General features: G+C 46.7%; 1 protein-coding gene across 4 annotated transcripts in view; it reads left to right on the plus strand.

Moving 5' to 3' along the window:
* The window catches only part of LGMN (legumain), a 33075-nt gene that overhangs the window by 6975 nt on the left and 1825 nt on the right, over window positions 1–24275 (plus strand). For all 4 annotated transcript variants that reach the window (XM_081548185.1, XM_081548188.1, XM_081548187.1 and 1 more), the window contains 11 exons: window positions 2941–3108; window positions 11445–11542; window positions 12590–12671; window positions 14029–14114; window positions 15244–15319; window positions 15917–15979; window positions 17259–17325; window positions 18475–18593; window positions 18681–18770; window positions 20865–21065; window positions 22933–23103. In XM_081548185.1, coding sequence (XP_081404311.1) covers window positions 2941–3108; window positions 11445–11542; window positions 12590–12671; window positions 14029–14114; window positions 15244–15319; window positions 15917–15979; window positions 17259–17325; window positions 18475–18593; window positions 18681–18770; window positions 20865–21065; window positions 22933–23103 — 1221 coding nt within the window. The remainder of the gene's footprint in view (window positions 1–2940; window positions 3109–11444; window positions 11543–12589; window positions 12672–14028; window positions 14115–15243; window positions 15320–15916; window positions 15980–17258; window positions 17326–18474; window positions 18594–18680; window positions 18771–20864; window positions 21066–22932; window positions 23104–24275) is intronic.

Genomic DNA, 24275 nt, shown 5'->3' on the forward strand with positions numbered 1-24275 from the left:
AAATAACCTGGTGGTGTTTTTTGTTTGCTGATTTAGGCAGTTGAGCTAGTGGTGTCTATTCTGTTACTCAGACAGGCCGACCGTTCGACTCTAGTATATTTTATTTAAATATGAAAGGGGGAATTCCCTGGCAGTCCAATGACTAAAACTCTGACCTTCCACTGCTGGGGGCACAGGTTTGACCCCTGGTCAGGGGAACTAAGATCCTACATGCCCTGAGGCACAACAAAAAAAAAAAGAAAAGAGAAAGACAGGAAAGAAAGGAAGAAGTCATGCACTAGCGCCTCCAGACGGATGAGCCTCTTCAGGATTGAGTCACATGATAGACACTCAGAAAGAGTGGTATGCAAACCAGAGAGCCTATTTTATGATTGCTAATGAAAGATAATAAAACCCCCAGACTGTACCTGTCATGTGGGCTGAGAACACATTCTGGCTCCTGAGGGCGGGCCACAGAGACCGCCTCTTGCAGTTTCACTGGGATGTAGTTCACTGGTTTCTGTATGTCTGTGGCTGCTTTGTGATACAGTGGGAGAGCTGAAGAGTTGCGATGGGGATGACATGACCTGCAGAGCTGAAAATACCTACTTTCCAGCCCTTTACAGAGAGTATGCTGACCCCTGCCCCAAGAGAAGGCTTCCTGGGAGGCTTGCCTGCAGCCGGGAGGCTGCTGGTTGCATGACCTCGACTATGACGGGCACACCCCCTCTTCCAGTGTGGGGGTCACTGCAGAGGTCTGGAGGTGGGAGCTTGACTGTCTCTTGCCTGACCTCACTGCTGCTGCTTCATACCTTTGTATCACTTCCCCTTGTATTATCCCTCGGTGAGCCTTGGGCAGGTCAAGTGGACATGGGAAAACATCCTCTCATACACACTGACATATTAATAGACCAGTGGGTTCCGGGGCTGGGTGGCCTGGGAAGTCCAGTGCCCTCATCTGTTACTCACCTTGACCATTTCAAGACAATCTTGAAACAAATCTGGGGCACGTTATTGTAGTTACCCATGCATCCATGACTTTGTAGTGGAGCTAAAGAAACCTGGATCTAGCACCAACTCAGATTCTTGTTTTTGTTTGTTTGTTTGGCCGTGCTGTGTGGCATGCAGGATCCTAGTTCCCTGACCAGAGATTGAACCCCTGCCCCCTGCATTGGAAGCTCAGAGTCTCAACCACTGGACTGCCAGGGAAGTCCCCCCCACCTCAGATTCTTAATTCTTACACGTGAAGAATTGAGTTCCTGGGAGAAGTCATCCGGGGATAGAGTAGTACGGTTTCTTGACTAGGAAGCTGGGCTTCTGGGCAGAGCTGACTAGAGCCTGCCAGGGTCAAGTAAGAGGCTACTGCGGCCAAGTGTAGTCCTGGGCATCACCCAGAGCTTGTCAGAAATGCAGTGTCTCAGGCCCTGCCATGCCTACTGAGTCAGACTCCACCTTCTAACAAGCCCCTCAGGTGATCTGGGCATATAGTCAAGTTGGAGAAGTGCTGGCCCAAGGTGCCTTTACTTTTTAAAACTTTTACCAGACTCGGGGCTTCCTGTTTTTTCACTTGGGGGGAAATCCCATCGTTTTGAGGTTTAGCACAGTCTTAGGCACAGATGCTGAGGATGGTTTCCTGGATTTCGAGGTGTTTCGTGCTTTAGCTGGCCCTGCAGTCCATGAAGACAGAGGCTTCGACCTGTCCCTACTACATTCCCAGTCCCCAGTGCTTTTTCTGGCAGGGTCAGAGGAGACTCTGACTGAGTGGGTGAATGAATGAGTGAATACATTAATGAAAGAGTAAATGAGCACTTTTTTGTCAAAAAGCATCAGAGGCAGAAGTTAGCCTCATAGACTGTTCTGTGTCCCTACATCTCAACAACTGTTTTTCCTCTTATCTCAGAATGACAGGCCTGGCTTCTGTCATAGGAAGGCTTTTTTTAAAAATAACGTAGTCAGGACACAGGGCAGTAAAATAACATACTTATCTAAGTAATGCAAGGTGGCCAGGACTCAGCCTTAGTTCTTCCTTTTGTGCTTTAAAACTCTCTTTAAAGTTTTGGCCATGAAGTATAAAATTGGGCATGTAGTTCATTAAGAATAAAGTCTTGAGATGCAGAACCGTATAGCAGAAAAGGGTGGACCAGGAATTCAGAAAGCATGGGTTCTGGTCTGTGGCCAGTGCTGACTGTTCGTGAATATTGGATAAGTCACTTCTCTCTTGCTTCAACCTCCCCATCCAGTAAAACAGGGATTAAAATGTTTGCCCAGCCTCTTGTACAGAATAATGTAAATGGGTTGTAAGCATTATACAAAGACATTCATTTGGGCTGCCAGTGTTAGACTGTAGCTTACCCAGATAGCTCACACACATAAATTGCCCCTCAGTATTTGCATCAAGTGTATGTTGCATTTTTACAAGCTTTGTTGTGTAAGTAATATATATTATTTGTAGTAAAAAGACACAGAAAGAAAGATCATTCTTAATTCTACCTATCTACCACCCAAGAATAACTACTGTTAGATGTTGTCTGCCTTCCACATTTTGCTATGCACACATTGTATGTCTGTTCTTTTCTTAAAACAGTTCATAGTATGTGGTAGATATTTTTCCGACACAGGGCAGTTTGTTAGTGAATTTTGTTTTCCGTATTCCAAGTTGTGACAAAAACTTTAAAAAGTTGCCCCAGAGCTTCCTCAATATTCTTTGGTTTATTCTCCTAACTTCAACCTGTAGTGAAGGTGGGGCTCTGTGGGCAACCCCCTGCTCCACTCCAGGGAAAAGGCAGCAGCGCTAAGAATAAAATTCTGCTCTGTCATCATTTTTATCCTCCGCATGTTCTGTCTGATGACTAAATGATCTTATCTTTTTGACCCATTTTCTGTGATCTTGTCTTCGGGGTCAGTAATGTTCTTCTCTTTTTGTCGTTTCTTTTTCACTTGACTCTGCCTTTTTCTTCCTAGATTCCTGCAGTGGAACTCCAAGGGGGCAGAATGATTTGGGAAGTCACCGTGTTGCTCACCTTGGTTCTGGGAATTGGTGCTGTTCCCCTGGATGACCCTGAGGATGGAGGCAAGCACTGGGTGGTGATTGTTGCAGGATCAAATGGCTGGTATAATTACAGGCACCAGGTAAGAAAATGACTCATCCTTCCCGTATGACACTGGCAGTCTATTAACAATCCTGGACATTGTTTTTAGAACAGACTTGTTATTTATTTTTTTTGTTTTTTGGTTTTGTTTTGCTTTGGGAGGGAGTTGAAGATATCAAGATTTTATTTATTTTAAACTTTTAATTTTGTATTGGGGTATAGCCGATTAACAGTATTGTGATAATTTCAGGTGAACAGCAAAGGGACTCAGGCATACATGTACATGTAACCATTCTCCCCTAAACCCCCCTCCCATCCAGGCTGCTGTGTGACATTGAGCAGAGTTCCATACAGTAGGTCCTTGTTGGGTATCCGTTTTAAATGTAGCCGTGTGTACATATCCATCCCAAACTCTCTAACTATCCCTTCCCCCCAGCAACCATAAGTAGAACAGATGTTCCTCTTAGGGTGGCAAAAATAAGTGTGTTGAGGATGTGGAGAAGTGGGAACAACCCCTCCCCCCCATTGCTGAGTGGATTATAAAGCGGTACAGCCACTTTGGAAACCATTTTGGCTGTTCCTCAAAATGGCCCATATGTGGTTGCCTCAGTCTAATGCAGGGTTTCTCAACCTTGGCACTGTTGATGCTTGGGTCCATCCAGGTAATTCTTTACTGTTGGAGGGCTGTCCTATGCGTGTAAGATGTTTAGCAGCATCCCTACCTCTGCCCTCTAGGTACCAGGAGTATCACCCAACCACAGTAACAACCAAAATTGTCTCCAGACTTTGCTACATGTCTTTAGTTGAGACCTACTGGTCTAGCGCCTTCATTGTAATTAATAAGGAAACTGAGACTCAAAGACCGGAGGTGACTCGTGTGAAGCTGCATAGGTGCAGGCAAGACTCTGGAAGCAACACCATGAGGTCTCCTTGCCCTCACTCCGCTACCCTGCTGCTCCTCCTTCCTCCTCATCTTTCTGGCACTCGCAGCAAATCAGCCTGGCAGAAATTAGAAAGGAAAGAATCTGCATTCGTAAATACATTAAAAGTACAACCTCCAGGTGCGACTGTAAAATGGTGTAGCTGCTTTGGAAAACAGTCTGGCAGTTCCTCAAAAGGGTAAACGCAGAGTTGCCATGGGACCCAGCAATCCCACTCTTAGGTATATATTCAGAAAAAAAAAAAGAATATGTACATCCCCCCAAAAAACTTGTACACAAATGATTATAGCAGTTTTATTCATGTTAGCCTAAAAATGGGAACAATCCAAGTGTCCATTAAATGGATAAGCAAAAAGTATAGTCTGTCCACACAAGGTGTTATTATTTGGCCATAAAAGAGAACAAGGTACGGATACATGCTTCAATAGGGCTGAACCTTAAAAACATTATCCTAAATGAGAGAAGCCAGTCACAAAGGACCACAGGATTCCTATTATATATGGAAGTCTAGTATAGGAAACTCTGTGGAAACAGAATGTAGATTAGTAGTTGACAAGGTCTAGGCAGGGTGGGGAACAGAGAATGACTGTTAATGGGTATGGAGTCTCTTTTAGGGATGATAAAAAGGTTCTGGAATGGTGATGGTTGCATGACTTGGTGAACATACTAGAAACCACTGAATTGTATATTTAGAAGGTTCACTTGTATGATATGTGAATTATATACCTTAATAACGTTGTTATTAAAAAAATCATTGAGTCTTTTATTTTATTTCAGTTGAATCTTGTATTTCAATTCTCAGAGACGAGATGCACAGGCAATCACAAGTGAATTCATTTGACCCCCACTGTGGGGTTGTGTACAGTCGGTCCAGTCCTTTTTCCCTAGTTACGTTTACTTTCTGTTTCAACTGGTCACCTTTGAAGTGCTCAGTCACCACGTGTTGCCAGTGGCTGCCAGATTAGACCTGGCATCTGTGCTTGTGACGGCTTAACAGGGCTGCCTCACGTGTGTTTCCCTCCCAGGATATCAGTTTCATAATCTGTTAAATAGGGGTTGGTTTAGGTGAACTCCCTACCAGCTCTATAATTCGATGATTATTGAATGACTTAGTTCTTGAATGCTTTTTATATGCTAGCTGAATAGGAAATTTGGCTTGATTAAAAAGTTATTTTCATTGGCAGTATGATACCTTTTTAATACTTAACCCAGACCTGACCCCGGCTTCCCTGGGGGCTCAGGTGGTAAAGAATCCACCTGTAATGCAGGAGACCCGGGTTCGATCTCTGGGTTGGGAAGATCCCCTGGAGGAAGGCATGGCAACCCACTCCAGTATTCTTGCCTAGAGAATCCCATGGACAGAGGAGCCTGGTGGGCTACAGTCCATGGGGTCGCAAAGAGTCAGACACCACTGAGCAACCAAGCACACACACACACAGAGACCTGACCCAATTAAAGAGGAGTAACCCGAGTATTAACTACCCAGCCCAGTTTTCTTCTCTGCCTCTCGCCACGAGTCAGAAAGGTGGGGTATTAAATACGGGTCACTGATAGTAGACTGGCTGCTTCATCAGACACCCTGGTTTTTATACAGCTAACTTGGAAAAGTGTGTATTGGTTAAACATTATTCAGTATAGGTATCTGATTACCCTTTGTTCCCAGGAAATTTTTTTTAAAGTGTTGCTAGTTTCCCTGGGTAAACCGCTTTGTATCAAAATGGAATGGAGCAAGCAAAGCAAAAAGAAGTGGCCACAGACTGAAATTTCTGTCCCTAAAGAAGGGCGGATGCTGGTGCTAAAGCTAGGCAGAGGAAGCGTAGCTGCTGAATCATGGTTCGCCTCGGCCCATATCCCTGCTGGCCGAGTTCTCTCCTTGGCCAACTGCCAACACTTGCTGTCTTGACTTTGGAGACTGAGCATTAAAAGAGCGTTTGAGGTATAGCCAGTTAACACCCCAATACACGATAAAAAATTCAAAGTTTGGGGAGAAACAAAAAGAGCATTTGAAAGAACTTTTCCCGTAGAACCTATACAGATTTTTTTTTTTTATGCACAGACTTTTAAACTTACATTTTTATTGAGGTTTACCTTTTCCTTGAGTGAACATAGCACTTGTTATCACAAATTTGTTTAGGGAAGATGAGTATACTGGGCACAATTAGATCATTGCAGAGCACTCTTGTATGCTTTATGATGGTTATTTAACCCATGTTGGTTACATTGAATTGGATTTCTCTGTTTTCCATTTGGGGCTGGGATGAATGGATGACAGCGAGGGAGTTGGTGGGTCAGTGGGATGTGTTGCATCTTGAGTGTGGGCTGGGAAGGTCTTGGAGGACAGGTTCCTGCGGTGGCGGAGGCAGGAGCCAGACTCACGATGCATGGATGACAGGAAGAGGTCCCTTGGTGCAAACCACACAAGGGATGCTGTACTGGCTATTCCTCCAACAGGCTTGTGAGGGGGAGAAAGAACATGTGTCACCAGGGGAGGAACGGAACTAGAGGAAGGTTTCTTTCAGTATAGAGATCTGAGTGCATCAAGAAGGAAAATTAAGTGGATTGAAGGTGAAGTTCACTGTTGCACAAGCCGTTAGGAGGATGTTGGGATATGGGGGGGTATTGGGAGGAAAGGAGATGTGAGCCATGAGTCACTGGGAGAAGGGGGCTTGAAGGGAGTTTTGAGGTCACTGCTGGGCAGTGGGGCTCTGAAGGAGAAGGTCTGGCATGTTGGCAACAGGACAGAAGAGCTGAGGGGCTGGGAGAATGCTGACGCCCCCTTCCCTCTGTTGGTCTCCAGCTGGGGGCTGTGGTGGCAAGGAAGGGAGTGCCACCTTTTCCTGGGAAGGCTTCAGGAGCCTCCTTAAGAGCATCCATGGGGCCAAGAGGAGGCCGGGAGGGAGAGGGAGGAGTCCAGAGCTTGTACATGTTGAAGTTGGGAGGAAAAGATATGATGATGGAGGGTCAAGTGGCAGTCATTATGCTTCCGAATGACCACCTTTCACTTTATATATAAGGGTGTCTGTAATTACCACTTTTTAGAAACAGCCTTATTGAAGAGGTATGTTTGCATGCCATACAATTCACCCATCTCATAGTTCAGTGATTTTTTTGTAAATTCAGACAGTTGTGCAACTGTTACCACAGTTTAGTTTTAGGACACACCCATCATTCTAGAAAGTTCCCCTGTGCCTATACTCCTCCCAGCCTCCTGCACCCAAGGATGTGCCTCTGTCTTTATTGTCTTGCTCTCGCCAGAAACTTCATAAATGGAATCATACACCCTGCGCACTTTGGTGTCTGGCTTCTTTGACTCGCATAATGTTTTTATAGTTAATCCATCTTGTTACAAAGTATCACTTTTATATTTTAAGAAAAGAAACAGATGGAGATCGGAGCTGAGCAGGACTGAGTTGGGGGAATGCAGTTAGCCCAGGAGGGCTGTCCTGGTGCAAATCAGGAGCTGGGCGGGGCGGTCTGGACTGTCAGCTCTGGACTTGCACAGACCCCTAGGTGTAATTCCTGTTCTTCCCTCATCTGCTTTATTAGTTTGAGCAAATGAGGTAATCTCACTCCAAACCTCTTGATTCTCCTCTGGAAAATCTGAGGTGGTGGTGGGCTCAGTGAGTGAAAGTCGCTCAGTCATGTTTGACTCTTTGTGACCTAATGGGCAATACAGTCCATGGAATTCTCCAGGCCAGAGTACTGGAGTGAGTAGTCATTCCCTTCTGCAGGGGATCTTCCCAACCCAGGGATCGAACTCAGGTCTCCCGCAACGCAGATGGATTCTTTACCAGCTGAGCTAGCTGGGAAACCCAAGAACACTGGAGTGGGTAGCCTGTCCCTTTTCCAGTGGATCTTCCTGACCCAAGAATTGAACTGGGGTCTCCTGCATTGCAGGCAGATTCTTTACCAGCTGAGCTAGCAGCCTCCTCACCCCATCCAATGCCCAGACTCAGGGCTTAGTCTCAGCAGTGCTCAGAGGATGTGCCAAGAAGGGGTACTATACATATTCCTCTTAATGAGCAGCCCATGAGAACTCTTCCCAGCCCCTACCTGGCTTGAAGGTGGACCCCTTGGCAGTGACATGCCAAGTATTTCGCCTTTGCCCCAGGCTGGTTGCCCTTAGCTTACAGTTGGCCTGAGGTGGGGCAGCGCAATCAGTGACCTGACAATGACCTCCACCAGGGAATCAGTAATCCCATCGGAACTCTGAGTCATCAGTCTCTCTTCAGTAGCCCAGAAGGCTCTACCCTTTATGTCGAGTCTTGCTCAACACCTTCCTCTCACGTGGCATTTCTCCTGTGGCATTTCTGTTTTTAAGGGAAAAAATGCACAGACATCAGATATGCTCCAGGAAAGTCATTCAAGTAACCTTTAACACTGTCTCCAAGTCACTTGACTTGGCTTAACCTTACTTTTATTTCTTTTGGGTGTTAGTGAGTGCTTGACGCTGACCGAAAGTCCTTTTGAATTGAGAAACTTGGAAGGAAACCAAGCAATTCCAAGGACCCAAGAGAGGATCACTGCTTGGCTTTGAGACCGCTGTGTGTGTAGGCAGGGCATGAGGCATGGTGGGGGAAGCCCTGAGCCCTTCCTGAGCCTGTCCCCATCTGTAAAATTGGCATAAAAGTGTCTGCCTGTCAGGGCGGTGGTGAGGACCCCAGGAGTATAGGGGAGCACTAACAGGATAGGCTGAATATATTTTCTAAAATATATGGTCTTATTGAAGCGTATTTTACAGATCGTATATAATTCACCCATTTTAACTGTTCAGTTAAAGTGCATTTAGCAAGTTGTGCAAACATCACCGTAAATCGGTTTTAGAACATTCCATCTCCCCAGTAAGATCCCTTGAGCCAATTTCTAGTCCCCAGCTAGAGGCAACTACTAGTATACTAGTATACTTTGTAATTCTGTACGTTTGCCTTTTCTGAACATATCATGTAAATGGAGCCATGCAATGTGATCTTTTGAGTCTGGCTTCTCTTAAGGTCGTGTTTTTAGAGTTTATCTGTATAGCACGTATCAGTACTTCATTCCTTTTATTGCCAAATAGCATTCCATTGTATGATTAAATCACATTTTGTCTGGTTACCACTCAACAGATATTTGGGTTGTTTCCTTCTTTTGTTTTTTGTTTTGCCTATTTGAAGCATTCTGCTAAGAACATTTGAGTACAGATCTTGGTGTGGATAAATGTTTTTGTTTCTCCTGGCAGATACCTAAGAGTAGAATTCTTAGGTCATAGGGTAAATTTGTACTTAACTTTTAAAGAAACTATTTTCCAAAATGGAGATCCGGGGCCAGAGACTTGATTGCTCAGAGCTTTTGTGTAATAAAGTTTTATTAAAGTATAAAAGAGATAGAGAAAGCTTCTGACAGACATCAGAAGGGAGCAGAAAGAGTGCCCCCTGGCTAGTGTTAGCAATGGAGTTATATACCTTTTAATTAGTTAATACAATGAATCAAAAGAATGTCTGGAGGTTGTAAAGATCTTACTAGACCCACTCCCATAGTTTACATTTTAAGGTAACAGGATTAGCCAGGTTTTCAGGAAGGAGAAACTGTCCTCAAACAGGATACATAATTGTTATGTAATCCTTAGTACAGAGTTTAAACTGAGTTGTTCGTTGTGTAATCATCAGTTCCAGGCTTAAAGATAACTTATGTGACTAAGACTAAGGAATGTAGAGGAAAAAAAAGTTTGTCCTTTACACTTCCTTGAGAATTCCAGACCCCTCTCTCCTTGGGGACCCCCGGACTTCTTATCAACCTGCCTAGGAATTGACTCCCTCAGTACCCGACTGAAGAAAAAAAAATTACTAGCACGTTGTCCCCTGTCTGGTCCAGTCTTGACCCTGCCAGAGGGCAAGTTCCTTAGATTTCTTTTGCTTCACTTTAGAGTTTACCATCTGTGTATTTAACTAAACAGCATAATGTTTACTTTAGCCTGTTTTGACCTTGATATGAATGTAATCATGGTGACGGAGAAGGCAATGGCACCCCACTCTAGTACTCTTGCTTGGAAAATCCCATGGACGGAGGACCCTGGTAGGCTACAGTCCATGGGGTCGCTAAGAGTCGGACATAACTGAGCGACTTCACTTTCACTTTTCCCTTTCATGCACTGGAGAAAGAAATGGCAACCCACTCCAATATTCTTGCCTGGAGAATCCTAGGGACGGCGGAGCCTGGTGAGCTGCCATCTATGGGGTCGCACAGAGTGGACACGACTGAAGCAACTTAGCATAGCATAGCATAGCATAGCAATCATGGTGAATTTTTTTTTCTATCATTTGTTCTTTTTCTCATTATGTTCCTGAGATTCATGTATCTTAAAGCATGGGTTGTATTTCATTCGTTGTTAGGTATTCCATTTGTGTGAGCTTAATGGTACTCCACTATATGAACATCGGACAGTTTATTTTTCTGTATTGTCTGAAAGGAAGATCAGGTTCTGGAGTCAGAATGCCTGGGATCTTTCACTTTGAGCTGTGTGACTTGGACAGGTCACCTCCACTCCCTAAGCTTTGATGACCTCACTGTGAAATGGGAATCACTATCACAGAGGGTTGTGATGAGAATTAAATGAGATGGTACATAGCAAGTCTGAGCATAGTGTCTGGCAAGTAGAACAAAGTCCATAAATGTATGAGTTTTCATATTCAGTTATCTATTCTTTTAATAGCTCTTGAATGCCAGGTCTTGGACTCACCCACACAGTATTTAGCAACTGTATTTTGAACACCCAGTTTTGCTCTAAAGTCCATTTGTTTGGGATATCTGCAGGCAGAATGCTGGGTTTGGTGGTGTGTGAGCTTTATTTCAATTGCTCTGCCAAGAGCTGTTTAGAACATGATCTGTGGACATCCAGTTTCTGAAGCCCTCTTCTTTAGAGAGGCAAGTAGCTGGGCATGGCATTTCTTTTTTTGAGTTTTTCACTCAGTTCTCTGAACAGCGACTGTGGCAGTTAAAGTTACTGGAACCAGAAGAATCCTGTGTGATACAGAACTAACCGCTAAACTTTTAATCTGTTGGTTCATCATTCTGTCATTCTGTTCTTCAGCCCTAAATCCGTGCTTTCAGGAGACTTTTCTATGGTGTGGAAAATGAAAATAACTTATTCAGGACTTTCAAAAGCCCTTGTTTCCTGTAGATGTGGTGGTGGTGGTGGTAGTTGCGTGTATGTGTGTGTGTGTGAGTGTAGTGCACATATTACACTAACTGCCTGATGAGAGTTTCATGGTAAAGGGTGGATTTTTAAAAATTGAACTGAAAAAGATAAATGAATGTGTTTTAAATGGATTTAAATACCTGACCAATAGGGAGTGGGACACAGCCCGTCTTCCATGAGAAAGAGCACATTGCTCATGAGAACTCCAAAACTGGCTTCTTCCGGGCAAAATCTAACACTTGACAAAACCCCTTCTCCCAGGCAGATGCGTGCCATGCCTACCAGATCGTTCACCGAAATGGGATCCCTGATGAGCAGATCATCGTGATGATGTATGACGACATCGCCAACTCCGAAGAGTGAGTACGGAGCGCTTTGAACATGGTCGTGAGGAACTTCAGGGCGTTTTAAAAAACACACAGATTCTCAGGAATTCTTAGATGGGCAGCCTAACATTAGAATGTAAGCCGACTCCCAGCTGAAAGTCCACCCACATACTTCCAGTAGAGCTTTGACCATAAGCTTTGCAAGGCTTTAAAGCATGAGTTCCCTCTTGGCTTGGAGAGCTCATCACTAGGTTCTGCGGTGCTTGTTCCTGACCTCTGTGCCGGGGTGCCTCAGAGGCCTGTACACAGGAGGCTCCTTTGTAGCTTAGATCCTCCCACCCTTCTTTCTATACGTATTTCCTTTTTTAAAAAATTGCTGAATTTAATTTTACAAACCGTTCTCTCATGCCTGCTTATCTGATTTCTTGAGGAGATCAGAAACAGCAGGTATGGGGGACTTCCCTGGTGGTACACTGCTTAACACTCCAAGCTTCCGTACAGGAGGCTCAATCCCTGGTAAGGGAACTAGATCCCACATGCCGAGTGGCTCACCCTTTCCTGCCCCCCGCCAAAAAAAAAAGCAGCAGCAGGTATGGGTATGACTCTAACCCGTTCTAGTCTCCCAGCTCCTCAGTTCCCAACTGTGGTCTTTCTGATGATCACATGATGGTTCCTAACCCATTCTGAGCTTTAGTGCCTAAGCTCTTGCATGAAAGCCTTGTTTTATGTTCTCTCTTTGAAAGTAGTTTTTCTCTGAGAGATCTCTTGATGAGATCTCCCCTCTTAAGACGCAAGCTGATGTCCAGCAGGAGGCCAGGCACACGGGGGCCTGGGTTCCTGTCCTCAGTTTGCAGAACTCAGCCCTTCACTGCTCCGGCCAGGAGCTCAGGACTTGTGGGACCCCAAGACCCTCGGGCTACTAAAACCACTACCATGTTGGGGACCTGGGTGGGTGATGAGAAGTGTCTGTGACAGTCATGGCTGTTTAGTCTTTTTATGCGTAACGGGGGCATATTTATGAAGATGCAGATTTCAGAGATACATCAAATTGTGTGCTTCACTGTGTCCTTTGATTTTCAGCAATCCTACCCCGGGAATTGTGATCAACAGGCCCAACGGCTCAGACGTGTACCAGGGGGTGCTGAAGGACTACACGGGCGAGGTGAGGCGGAGCATGGGGTCAGAGCCAGCAGGGTCTGCTTCATTTCAATGATGATTTTCCCCTCTTTCTTGTACTTCTGGAATCAGGACCTCATTAGACGGATTTCTGGCCAACGTGTCGTGTTTATATTGAGATTTGTGCCTAAGGCATAATTTCTGTGAATTTTGAAAGAGAGGAAAAAAAAAAAGAAAAAAGTATTAGTGGTAGTCTACCAATCTTTTATTTCCAGTTTTATTATACTTTAAATCTCAGTAGTTTTCTTTCCATACGACCTGATTTTCTTAAGATACTGCCGTTAATCTGATTATAAACTATTTGTGTCCTTTTCTGAAAAATCAGCTTTCTCAAATGCCAGCCCTGGTGCAAAGTAGTATTTCTGGATTTTGCTGAGATAGTTTTCCACCATTATTATAGTATATCACTTCCAAGGTATTGTATCCTTCCCAATTGATTGAGGATATATATATTGGGTTGGCCAAAAAGTTTGTTCGGTTTTAAGTAAAAACAAAAGACATTTTTCATTTTCACAATGAACTTTATTGAACAACGTATTCATTAACTGAACAAACTTTTTGGCCAACCCAGTACATTGACACATTTTTTAAAACACCATAATTTCATTAGCCTCCTGGATTTCATACCTTCTTTTTCTTAATTTCAGTGGAATCTTTTAGGAACTAATATTTCTTGTGAGAGAGAAACATTTCTATGAAGTTTAGTTCTTCCAGTTTTATTTTTCTCTTTTAAGTTCAAGAACAATTAAATCAGACACGTCATTCATATGACATAGATGATCCCATTTTTATGAAATTGTTTCCATAGACTTATTTAAGGAAATGTCCAAAATTTAGGTGGTGGAATTTTTGGTGATTTATAGTCTTTCCTCTGTGCTTTTCTGTAATTTTTTTTTTTTTTTTAATAATCAGATATCCATTTTACAAAATCCCCTTTAAGGGATGTTTTTGGGATTCAGCCTTTGAGGAGGCAGGCCAGTTGCAAAGGTGGGCACTGATGTTTCCGTCTCCATCTTTGTTGTCTCTCTGAGGCCACGTGCCCTGCCTCTGCTGTTTGTCCCTTCCTACTGACATTTTGGGTTTCTCCACCTGGACTTTATAATGGCCAGGAAGAAATGGCAGGCCTGCTGAATGGCATCAGCCAAAGACAAGACGATAAGGTCATGCACATGTCCCAGGAACACTGACCTTGCTTTGGGTCTTCCTTGGTGACAGAGTGTTTGCCCTTCATCCCTAAGCCTTGGAGGTGTGTGGTCATGGCCTGGGCCCTCTGCTACAGACTCAGCACATGCACTGATTTGAAATGACTGCTGCATCTGATTTCAACTCCCAATTCTTCATAGGATGTCACCCCAAAGAATTTCCTTGCTGTGTTGAGAGGTGATGCAGAAGCAGTGAGGGGCATAGGATCTGGAAAGGTCTTAAAGAGGTAACGTCTGTTTTGTGGCTGTCTCTTTTTTCTGAGTGACCTGGTATTCCAGAATCAAGAGTTCATTTAGGCCTTGTTCTTGCTTCCGGCCTGTTTACTGGTGAGAGATGGCAGTGTGGGGACCTTTGTCCTGACAGCCTGCACAGAACCTGTGGCTTCTCTCGGCAGCCGTTTCTGTAACAAATTAACCCTATGATCCAGGGTCCCTCGTTACTCTTAATGAAATGTTCCTCATCGCTTAAACCTGCTGCTAGGCTGTTGGAACACCCTGAGACCGGCGTGAAGCTCTGTGGCCAGTCAGGTTGAAGGACCCCCACCCAGCCTCCCGCAGACCTCATGCTCTGATGGCAGGTCAGCCCAGTGGGAGGAGGACATTGATAAGTTCAGAGCAAACCTCCGTGTTGGAGAAAACTCATCCCGGTGCTTGCCCTGCTGGCTGTGGGTGAGAGATGTCTCATGTAGCATCTCTTTATGCAGCATTTTGACAAAATGTCAGGGAGCTCAGGAGCATGGCCTCAGAGTCTCAGGTACTAGGCAGCTGGTACTGTTCCGCTAGTATCTGAGGGGAGACCTGGGCATGGGTAGCTCGTGTGAGTTAGAGCAGAGAGGGACCTCTGAACGGGATGAACCAGGTTGCCTCCGAGTGAGTTGTTACATCTCTGCCATCTTGGAACAGGGCTTTCAAGTGAGGGATCACCGGTGGGTGTCCCAGGCTGTGCGCAGGCCGAGGGCCCTGGAGGGCTGTCGGAACTGTAGGACCACATTTGGTGGCGTGCCCTGGCTCCCTTACTCGTTTTGGGGATATCTGGTAGGAGAGTGTGGCCGCCTGGGATGAGGCCCAATGGCCAAAGGCTCCCACTCTCCCGATCACCCTGGGCTGTCTGCTGAGCTCCGTCCTCACCTTCCAGGCTCTGGGATATGCCTCGAGGTTCAGAGCAGCACTCGGCAGAATCAAAGGGAACAAGCCAGACAGCGGTCTCTTGTGCTCCTCCTCTTACCTGGTTGGGAGACTGTAATCCTCAGGCTTCTCCTTAAGTTTTTTGATTGGGGCGACTTTTCAGAGACACGGAGGCAGAAATAGGAAATGGCTCACTTTGACCCTCATGCTTGTCTGTGTGTCTCTTGGTAGTGGCCCCAGGGACCACGTGTTCATTTACTTCACGGATCACGGAGCCACTGGAATACTGGTGTTTCCTAACGAAGATGTGAGTTTCTTAATGTTTTAGAAACAAGCCGTGGGGAACTCCCAGAGGTTCCAACAGTTAGGACCTCTGCACTCTCACTGCCAAGGGCCCAGGTTCAATCCCTGGTCAGGGGAATAAGATCCTACAAGCTGAGAAGGGTAGCCAAAAAAAAAGGCAAGCAGGGAGAATGGGAAACACAGCCTTGGTGTTGGCATTACACCTGTGATGTGTGTCTCTAATGTCCTATGGGGTGGTTTGTGTGGGGCTGCATTTAGCAGCTGGAAATCTATCCAGAGGCGTCTCTTGTGGCAAGTCTGCATGTCTGCTGACATCACAGCATCAGTTGCTGTCCCTGAACGTGGGTGCCTGCATGAGATGCAGTCATAGAACACAGCCCCTGAGTGCTCTGGACAAAGTGATGAGGAAGCACGTCTGCTTCCTCTCTTTAATATGTGAACAAAGCCCTTGATGATGTTCTGGGATGCTGTACACCATGATTATCTCTAAGGATTTCTAATAAGAATTTATAAGGCATCACTAGGACTTGATTAGTGGGTTATCCAGCACACGGTTTCTCTTGATGTGTTTGGTCTGAATGTCCATATTCTTACCTTTCAGCTTCATGTAAAGGACCTGAATGAGACCATCCATTACATGTACAAACACAAGATGTACCAAAAGGTGATGTCAGTGCCTGGGGCGGCCTTGGGGAAGGGATGTGAGGGAAGCAGTGGAAGCGGAGCCCATGGAGCTGTGATGGGCCTTCTAACTGTGGATTAGCTGTGTTTTTTGTTTTTTGTTTTTGGAAAAGGTGTCTGTTCCATCAGGCTTAACTTCTGGTCTCCCAGGAATAACTTTTTTGTGATTCTAAAGCTGCAGCTGTTAGGTCAGAATCATTGGCAATCTTGTTAAAACACAGTGTGGGAACTTTCCTAGTGGTCCAGTGGTTGAGAATCTGCCTGCCACTGCCGGGACATGGGTTTGATCCCCGGTCCAGGACAATCCCATGTGCCTGGGAGGAACTCACAGCTGCTGAGCCTGTGCTCTAGAGCCCATGCTTTACAACAAGAGAAGCCACTGCAACGAGAAGCCCTCCCAGCTTAACTAGAGAAAGCCCACACACAGCAACAAAGACCCAGTGCAGTCAAAAATATAAATAAATTAAAAAAACAAAAAACACAGTATGGACCCCACCCCCAGCATTTGGCTCAGTATTTCTGGGGGGAAGCCTGAGGGTCTGCCTTTCCAACAGAGCTCCTAGTCCAGGGACCACACTTTGAAGATTGCTCTTTCTAGGACTGTCACCAGTCTGGGGCGGCTGGGGAGGAAAATACCACCTTATTCTCCCTTTAGCCCTCTCTAGCCCCTTTTGCACCCTGTATGGAATCCGCATAGCTCTGGCATGTTTGTGTGAGTAACATGTTTTGCTCCTGAAAATTCTACCCTGCATTGGATGGAAAATCAGTTTTCCTTAGCATCATGTATGGCTCCATTTTTCCTGCATTATTTCAGCTAATAGATCATCTTATTTTATTAGCCATACACAAGGATCTTCCCTGTAGCTCAGATGATAAAGAATCTGCCTGCAATGCCGGACACCCGGGTTCGATCCCTGGGTCGGGAAGATCCTCTGGAGAAGGGAATAGCAATCCACTCCAGTATTCTTGCTTGGAGAATTCCATGGACAGAGGAGCCTGGCGGGCTACAGTCTGTGGGGTTGCAGAGAGTCAGACACAACTGAGCGACTACTACTACTACTAGCCATAAACAAATTTGAGTCCTTCTGGTTTGTATGACAACAGCATCCATAGCCTCTGGCAGCAGCTTCTTACAGCACAGATGTCTCCCAAAAGTGAAAGTCTCTTGAGAAATGGGTCGAGAGAGTGGCCAGAGCCAAAGTGGCCTTGGTGAGAGGTCTGTGCCTGGCCAGGGGGAGTTCACTTGTCTCTCTGCCTCCTAGATGGTGTTCTACATTGAAGCCTGCGAGTCTGGGTCCATGATGAACCACCTGCCACCCGACATCAATGGTAGGTGGTGGGCACACCGACCTCGGAGCTGGGCTGGGCGAGCACCGCGCTCTGCAGTGCAGTTGGACATTCGCTGATGCTGCTGATGGGGAGAACCAAGTGTCTTACAGAAGCAGGGGCCTGGGGCAGCCTGGTGCCCAGAAGTAGGGGGATACCTGTGGGCAGCTCTGGGCTTCTACTCCTGGAGGATTAGTGGTCAGGGGGTGACGTGATGTTGCTCTGTGGTGCTCTGCTGGGTTCTAGTAGGGCTGCTGCTGCTGCTGCTGAGTCGCGTCAGTCGTGTCCGACTCTGTGCGACCCCATAGATGGCAGCCCACCAGGCTCCGCTGGGATTCTCCAGGCAAGAACACCGGAGTGGGTTGCCATTTCCTTCTCCAATGCATGAAAGTGAAAAGTGAAAGTGAAGTCGCTCAGTCGTGTCCGACTCTTAGCGACCCCATGGGCTGCAGCCTACCAGGCTCCTCCGTCCATGGGATTTTCCAGGCAAGAGTACTGGAGTGGGGTGCCATTGCCTTCTCCGCTAGTAGGGCTACCTAAGTCCAAAATTATAGTCTTTGGACTTGCCTCTGTCCTTTGTAATGTGTTGTTTGCTGGCTATCTAATCTTTGACAGATGACTTATCCTCTTTTACTCTCAGTTATCCCCATCTGTAAAATGGGGATAAAGATAGTGTCTGTTGGGAGAGTTACACTTTAAGTGATGACATTTCTCCAGCATAGCTCTGAGTCCATGGTAGCTAGATAGTAAGTGGTAGCTCTTTCATAGATTCAGTCAACCTAAATGTTTCTCTAATATTAGTAAATGTTCCCTTTCTCTGGAAATGAAATGAGGTCCATATCCTCCAAGATTCAGCTATTCTGATCTTTTAGCACTTTTCCAAAACAGCTTGATGTCCTAATAAGCATGCCTGTTTGCTCATTGTAGCAGAAAGTGTCTATCAGTTGGCTTCTCTTTCTTCCACCTTTAATTTTAGACGAGTTACTGTAACTGAGTGAACAGGATGTAGGGAGGTCTCCCTGTCCTCCCTGAGCTGATCACAGGGGACGTGCTTTGATTGCACCAAGAAAGGAGGAGGAACTCAAGCCTCCAGGGGAATCCTCAGACAGCTGAGGATAAAACATGCTGAAAGGTGTCTTTAATTCCTTGCAGTTTATGCAACCACAGCTGCCAACCCCAGGGAGTCATCCTACGCCTGTTACTACGATGAGCAGCGGTCCACGTTCCTGGGGGACTGGTACAGTGTCAACTGGATGGAAGATTCAGACATGGTGAGCCATCGGGGGGCCGGCTGCTCAGCTGAGGCTTAGCTGTCAGCTGCAATGGTTGGAGGGCTTGAAATGTTTTCACTTTTGCAGGAGGATTTGACCAAAGAGACCCTCCACAAGCAGTACCAGCTGGTGAAATCCCACACCAACACCAGTCACGTCATGCAGTATGGGAACAAGGTGAGTAGGGGGCTCACAGGCCTGATGACACCCGAGTCTTAGGCTGACTCTCCGGGAACATTCATCCCCCTGTGAAGAGAACTGGGATCCAGGCGAGTGAGGAATGGCTGAGGCAGGGCTGGCTCTGCCTCTCACGGTCACTCTGTCCTGGAGAGTCTGCCCAGGCTTTGGAATCAGACTCAGGTTCAAACTCACAAAGTTCTGAGGCTTTGGGCCACCTACCTGTCCTCTCTGGGTCTCCATTTCCTCCTTAGTCAGAGCCCTAACGCTCAAGGTGATTGGGAGCCAAAAGTTGCCAGCACATCCCCAACACTAAACACAGACCTAGCGCCTGGTGAGAGGTTACCGAATAAGCTCATCCTGCGAGTGTTGTGGCTTTGCCCCCTAGGACCCCACACCCTGGATCCTCTGGGGTCCAGCCTCCCTGCACTTTCAGGATGATATCTTGACCCATAGGCTCTAAATTAGAGCCATTTATCCCCTCCAGCTATGAAAGGACCTAGGTGGTCAAATAAGTAAGTCCATCAGGGCTGTCCTGACAGAGGTCACATTAGGTGGCTGCTGAAGGCTTGGGCCTCAGGTTCCACTTGTGGGGCCAGCCCTTGGGATGTGCAGAGGAGGTGATGGGGAGTGGGGTGCACCCAGTAGTCTGTATGACCAGATGCCCTCCTCCAGTGGTCTGCCACCATCTGAGAGCTCATCAGTGGAATTCCTTCGATATAAGCGTTGACCTTCTAGAAGAACTGGTGAACCAGTCAGTCCAGCTATTACCTTTAGCACTTCTTGGGCAGCGTGTGGATGGGAGGGCCCTGGAGCCAGTCATAGGCCATTAGACATGCACTCAGGAGGCCGTGGACCTGGTCAGGCTTTTGAGAGGTGGCTAGTGGAGGGGAGGAGTGGAGAGAAGGCCTGGGAAGGGTGACTCGGGGGAGGCAGGGTCAAAGATGGCACCACCCTGGCTTCATTGAGGGATTGGAGGGGGGGGAGGTACCAGCAGCAGCTCTTCTGCCCTGGGCTTTCTGTTCTCTGTAGTTTCCTCAGCATTGGCCATGTCTGCTCTTGGTTGACGACATACAAAGGATTTTGATTTTTTGGCTATGCCACTTGGCATGCAGAATCTTGGTTCCCTGACCAGAGATTGAACCCATGCCCCCTGCATTGGGAGTGCGAAGTCTTAACCATTAGACGACCATGGCGGTCCCCTGAAGGATCTTTTCTAAGCATTATATTTCTATATATGTATGCCTGTGTTTCCCAGGTGGCGCTAGTGGTAAAGAACCCACCTGCCATTACAGGAGACAAAAGAGACATAGGTTCGATCCCTGGGTTGGGAAGATCCCCTGGAGGAGATCATGGCAACCCACTCCAGTATCCTTGCCTGGAGAATCCCACTGACAGAGGAGCCTGGCAGGCTATAGCCTTGCAGGCTATAGTTGCAAAGAGTTGGATACAACTGAAGCATCTTAGCACACACATATGTATTTTATTTTTTGTTTTAGCGCTGTTTCTAAATTAGTGTCTTGGTAATTAGTGATTAGTGTTGCTTGATTTAGGAACACGATCGCTTGTAGCATTTCTTTTCCTCTTAGTTGGGATCCAGTCTGCAGTGACCTCTGTGGGCAGACAGAGCCAGGCAGTTGGGCTTGCTTGTTAGACCCTGATGCCAAGTCGCCCCCACCGCTCTGGGGCTTTAGCTCCCCCATCTCGGTGGACCCAGACCTCAGCTCTAGCCCACCAGATGCTCTGTATCTTCCTTCTGCTGGTCACTAGGGGCAGGCGGGTGAGTGTGGCGGTGATGGTGACACAACCCACGGTCACCCATGGCTGAGGTGACTCTGGTCCAGGCTCGGTGGAACTGGGGCAGTTCTGCTGCAAAGGGTGCCAGGCATCTTAGAAGTTCATCATCGATGGATTTCAGGTGCTCAAATGCATCACCTCGCCCACTGCTGAAGACCGAGCTCGTGCTTTCAGGCTGTTGGCTGTGACCCTTCTTTGGTCCCGAAACCATGTGGGGTGAACTGTGGACTCCAGGACCTGGGGTATGTTTGGCACCTCTGCTCCTCCCACTCAAACCAACTCTCTCTCCCTCCCCAGTCCATCTCTGCCATGAAGTTGATGCAGTTTCAGGGTCTGAAACACCAAGCTAGCTCTCCCATCTCTCTGCCCCCCGTAAGTCGCCTTGACCTCACTCCAAGCCCCGAGGTGCCCCTCACCATCATGAAGAGGAGACTGATGAGCACCAATGATCTGCAGGAGTCCAGGCGTCTTGTCCAGAAGATCGACAGGCATCTGGAGGTGAGTGGTGGTGAAGCTGCAGCCCCCAGCCTCGCCGGGGAGCGTGCGTGAGCCCCGTCTCTGCCTCCTGACTGTAGTTCCATGTTGGTGGGAACCAGGGGACGGAGCTCTGGGGTCACCCTCTTCCTACCACATGGGAATATATGAGAAACAAAACTTTCCTTTACTCGCTGTGAAATGGACACAAATGAGCAGGAGAGTGGCCAGCTTTATTCTTCCTTGATAAACTGGCCTTGACCTCTTGGGAAGCAGGAAGCAAAAGCAGGGGACCTGTCTCTTGCCAAGAAGCCAAGGCACATGGGTGTTTCTTTATTCACTCCTAGTTGCTTAGGAGACATTTTTACTTTGCTGCTTGGTGAGTTAGTAGCTAATCATATTAAAAAAGAAAAGTCCAGTCCACAAAAAATTTCTGCTGGCTTAGGAAATCATAGTCACTGCCCCAGATTCTTGCTAAAATGCTTGAGCAATCTTTTACGATAACTGGGTTTGTTTTCAATAGCTTGTCAGTTTGTTTGGGACTGGTTGAATTTCTTTTCAAACTCGAGCTGTGTGAGTAGAACCACCAGGCATGTATTCTCGAGACACCTGGCAGAGACTGACTGTCCTTCCAACGAAGCCAGCTTTGCTGACTCTGCCCACCCCGCCTGTTCCCCCACTTCCCCCTCCCCCCACCACCCTGCAATCAGCATAGCCCAGTGCTGATGTGCTGGGTCACAGCTTGAATTTTCTAAGAAAGAAAAAAAGAAGTCCATGTAAACTGTCTTAAATGCACATATCTCATGATTCTGACAGTTCCCTACCCCAGGATGGTTTCTTTTGTTGTTGTTATTACAGTGTAATACAACAGTTCTCGTATTTTTTACTCTTAGACCTCTTTACACTCTTAAAAGTGTTGATCCCAAAGAGCCTTTGTTTATATGGGTTATATCAGTATTTACTGCTTTAGAAATGAACACTGAGATTTGTAAAATATTAACTCATTTAGAAATAATACTAAACCCATTTTGTATTAATGTATTTTTACAAAAAAGGATTATTTTCTAAAATCAAAAGAATTTGGGTGAGAAGACTGACAACATTTTTTTGCAAATCTGTTTTGTGCCCAGCATAATAGAAGATAGCTTGGTCCCCGTTCCTGTGTCTGCATTCACTCTGTTGGGGTCTGTAGTTCTGGTTGAAATATATAAAGAAAGTGTAGCCTCACACAGATACATAGCTGGGAAAGGGAGGACATATGGAGCCGCCAAGAAATCTGGGGGACCCCCGTGGTCCTAGACTACAAGTTGAAAACTGCTGGTCTAATACACAGAGAGCAGGGAATGTTCGGGCATGAATGGAACAAACCCCAGCTGGGGAGTCGGAGGGTCAGGGGACTCGATTGTATGTTTTGGTTGATGTGGAAGCAGCCGCCCCTTTGTGATGCTGGTTTTCATTATCCGGGAAGAAAATGATGCCCTCCCACTTTGTATCATTCTGTCTAAGCATCTGCTGGTTTCTAGAACAGACAGAGGTGCCTGTGAACACACAGCACCGTTTATGGGACCACAGTCTACTTTGGGACACAGTTTCTATGCAGCCCCCACCCCCACCCCCACCCCCACCCCTGCCTCCTCAGTCTGGGCCATACCTGCTCTTTAGGTATTTAGATTTAAATGCTCCTGTCATGCGAGAAGATCTCTAAAAGGCAAGGTATTTCTGGAGATTTCTAGCTGTAAGGAAGCCTTGCGTGCACATCTTTTGCCACAGAAAGCATCTGTTGGCATCTCTGAACATAGTGTAGTGGGGGTGGTGTGAAGGAGGCATCTAACCAGTCCAGGGTTCTGAGAGACTGTGTTAAGTTAAAAAAAAAAAAAATGTCACTTCACAGGCCAGGAACATCATTGAGAAGTCAGTGCGGAAGATTGTCACCTTGGTCTCGGGGTCTGCTGCCGAGGTGGACAGGCTCCTGTCCCAGCGAGCCCCGCTCACAGAGCACGCGTGCTACCAGACGGCCGTGTCGCACTTCCGCTCACACTGCTTCAACTGGCACAACCCCACGGTAAGCCCAGACCCCGGGGCCTCCGGCCTCTGCACCCCCACCTCCCTGGTTTCCGTGGCCAGTTAGCTTGGTCTCCTCTGCGCCTTCGACCCCAAACCCGAGTTAGTCTGGTCCACTGGGTATCACACCAGCTGCATTGCCTTGTAGAAGATTCCGTCTTGTAGAAGGAGACAGCAGCAGACCCATTCTGTGGCCTTTGGTGGGATGTGAGAGGGGAAAGGTCGTCCAAATTCACTGACCCCCCCAGTCTTGGTCCCAGACACTCTTAACTGTCCCAGTGGCTGGGAGAGTTTGCCAGTTATAGACGATTCATCTTCCGTCTCTGTTGGCCTTTGAAGGGGACTTCCTTGTCTTCACACTGTGTTTTCCTTGCCAAACCCCATGCCTTACCCTTGCCCCTCACACCAGCCACACAGGTTTTCTCTCTTTTGGGTTTGTTCTGACCTCTTCCCAAGATTTGTTGCTGAAGTCAGGCCCTGGTGCATGGAGAAGAAAGTACCTAGTTTCTGCAGATTGTGGAATGTCAGGGTTGGAAGGTACCTAAAAACCCCTCCTTTTTGGTCAGTACTTAGGTGATGCTTGGATCCTTCAAGGAAGGGGTTATTCGCAAACTGACCCACAGGCCCGTTCCTGCCCACGACTGTTGAGTTTTTTTCCTCCACAGCCTGTTTTTATAAATAAAGTTTTATTGAAACATAGCCATAGCTGTGTGTTTTATAAATAAAGTTTTACTGAAGCACAGCCACAGCTGTACTCAGTCACACAGAATCTCTGACTGCTTTCATGGTGCGGCCGAGTTGAGTAGTTCAGATAACGCACAAAGCCTCAAATATTTACTATCCAGCCCATGACAGAAAAGTTTGCCAAATCCTGCTCTAGACTTGTGCTCTTTGATACAGCAGTCTCTAGCCTCACTGTGGGTGGCTACTTAAACATGAGTGTACATTCAGTAAAATGAAACAAAATGTAAAACTCAGTGCCTTAGCCACAGTACCCACATTTCAAGTGTTCAGGAGCCACATGTGGTTAGTGGCTACTGAATTGAGAATGTTATAGAATATTTTCATCATTGCAGAAAGTTCTGTCTGGGCTGTGATATGCAGACCATGATCACCCTCAGATACTTCTGACTCTTTGCGACCCCATGGACTGTAGCCCACCAGGCTCCTCTG

The sequence above is a fragment of the Giraffa tippelskirchi genome, chromosome 12 (genome assembly GCF_054371585.1).
Source record: "Giraffa tippelskirchi isolate mGirTip1 chromosome 12, T2T-mGirTip1v1.2.pri, whole genome shotgun sequence".
In the NCBI taxonomy this organism is placed as follows: domain Eukaryota; kingdom Metazoa; phylum Chordata; class Mammalia; order Artiodactyla; family Giraffidae; genus Giraffa; species Giraffa tippelskirchi.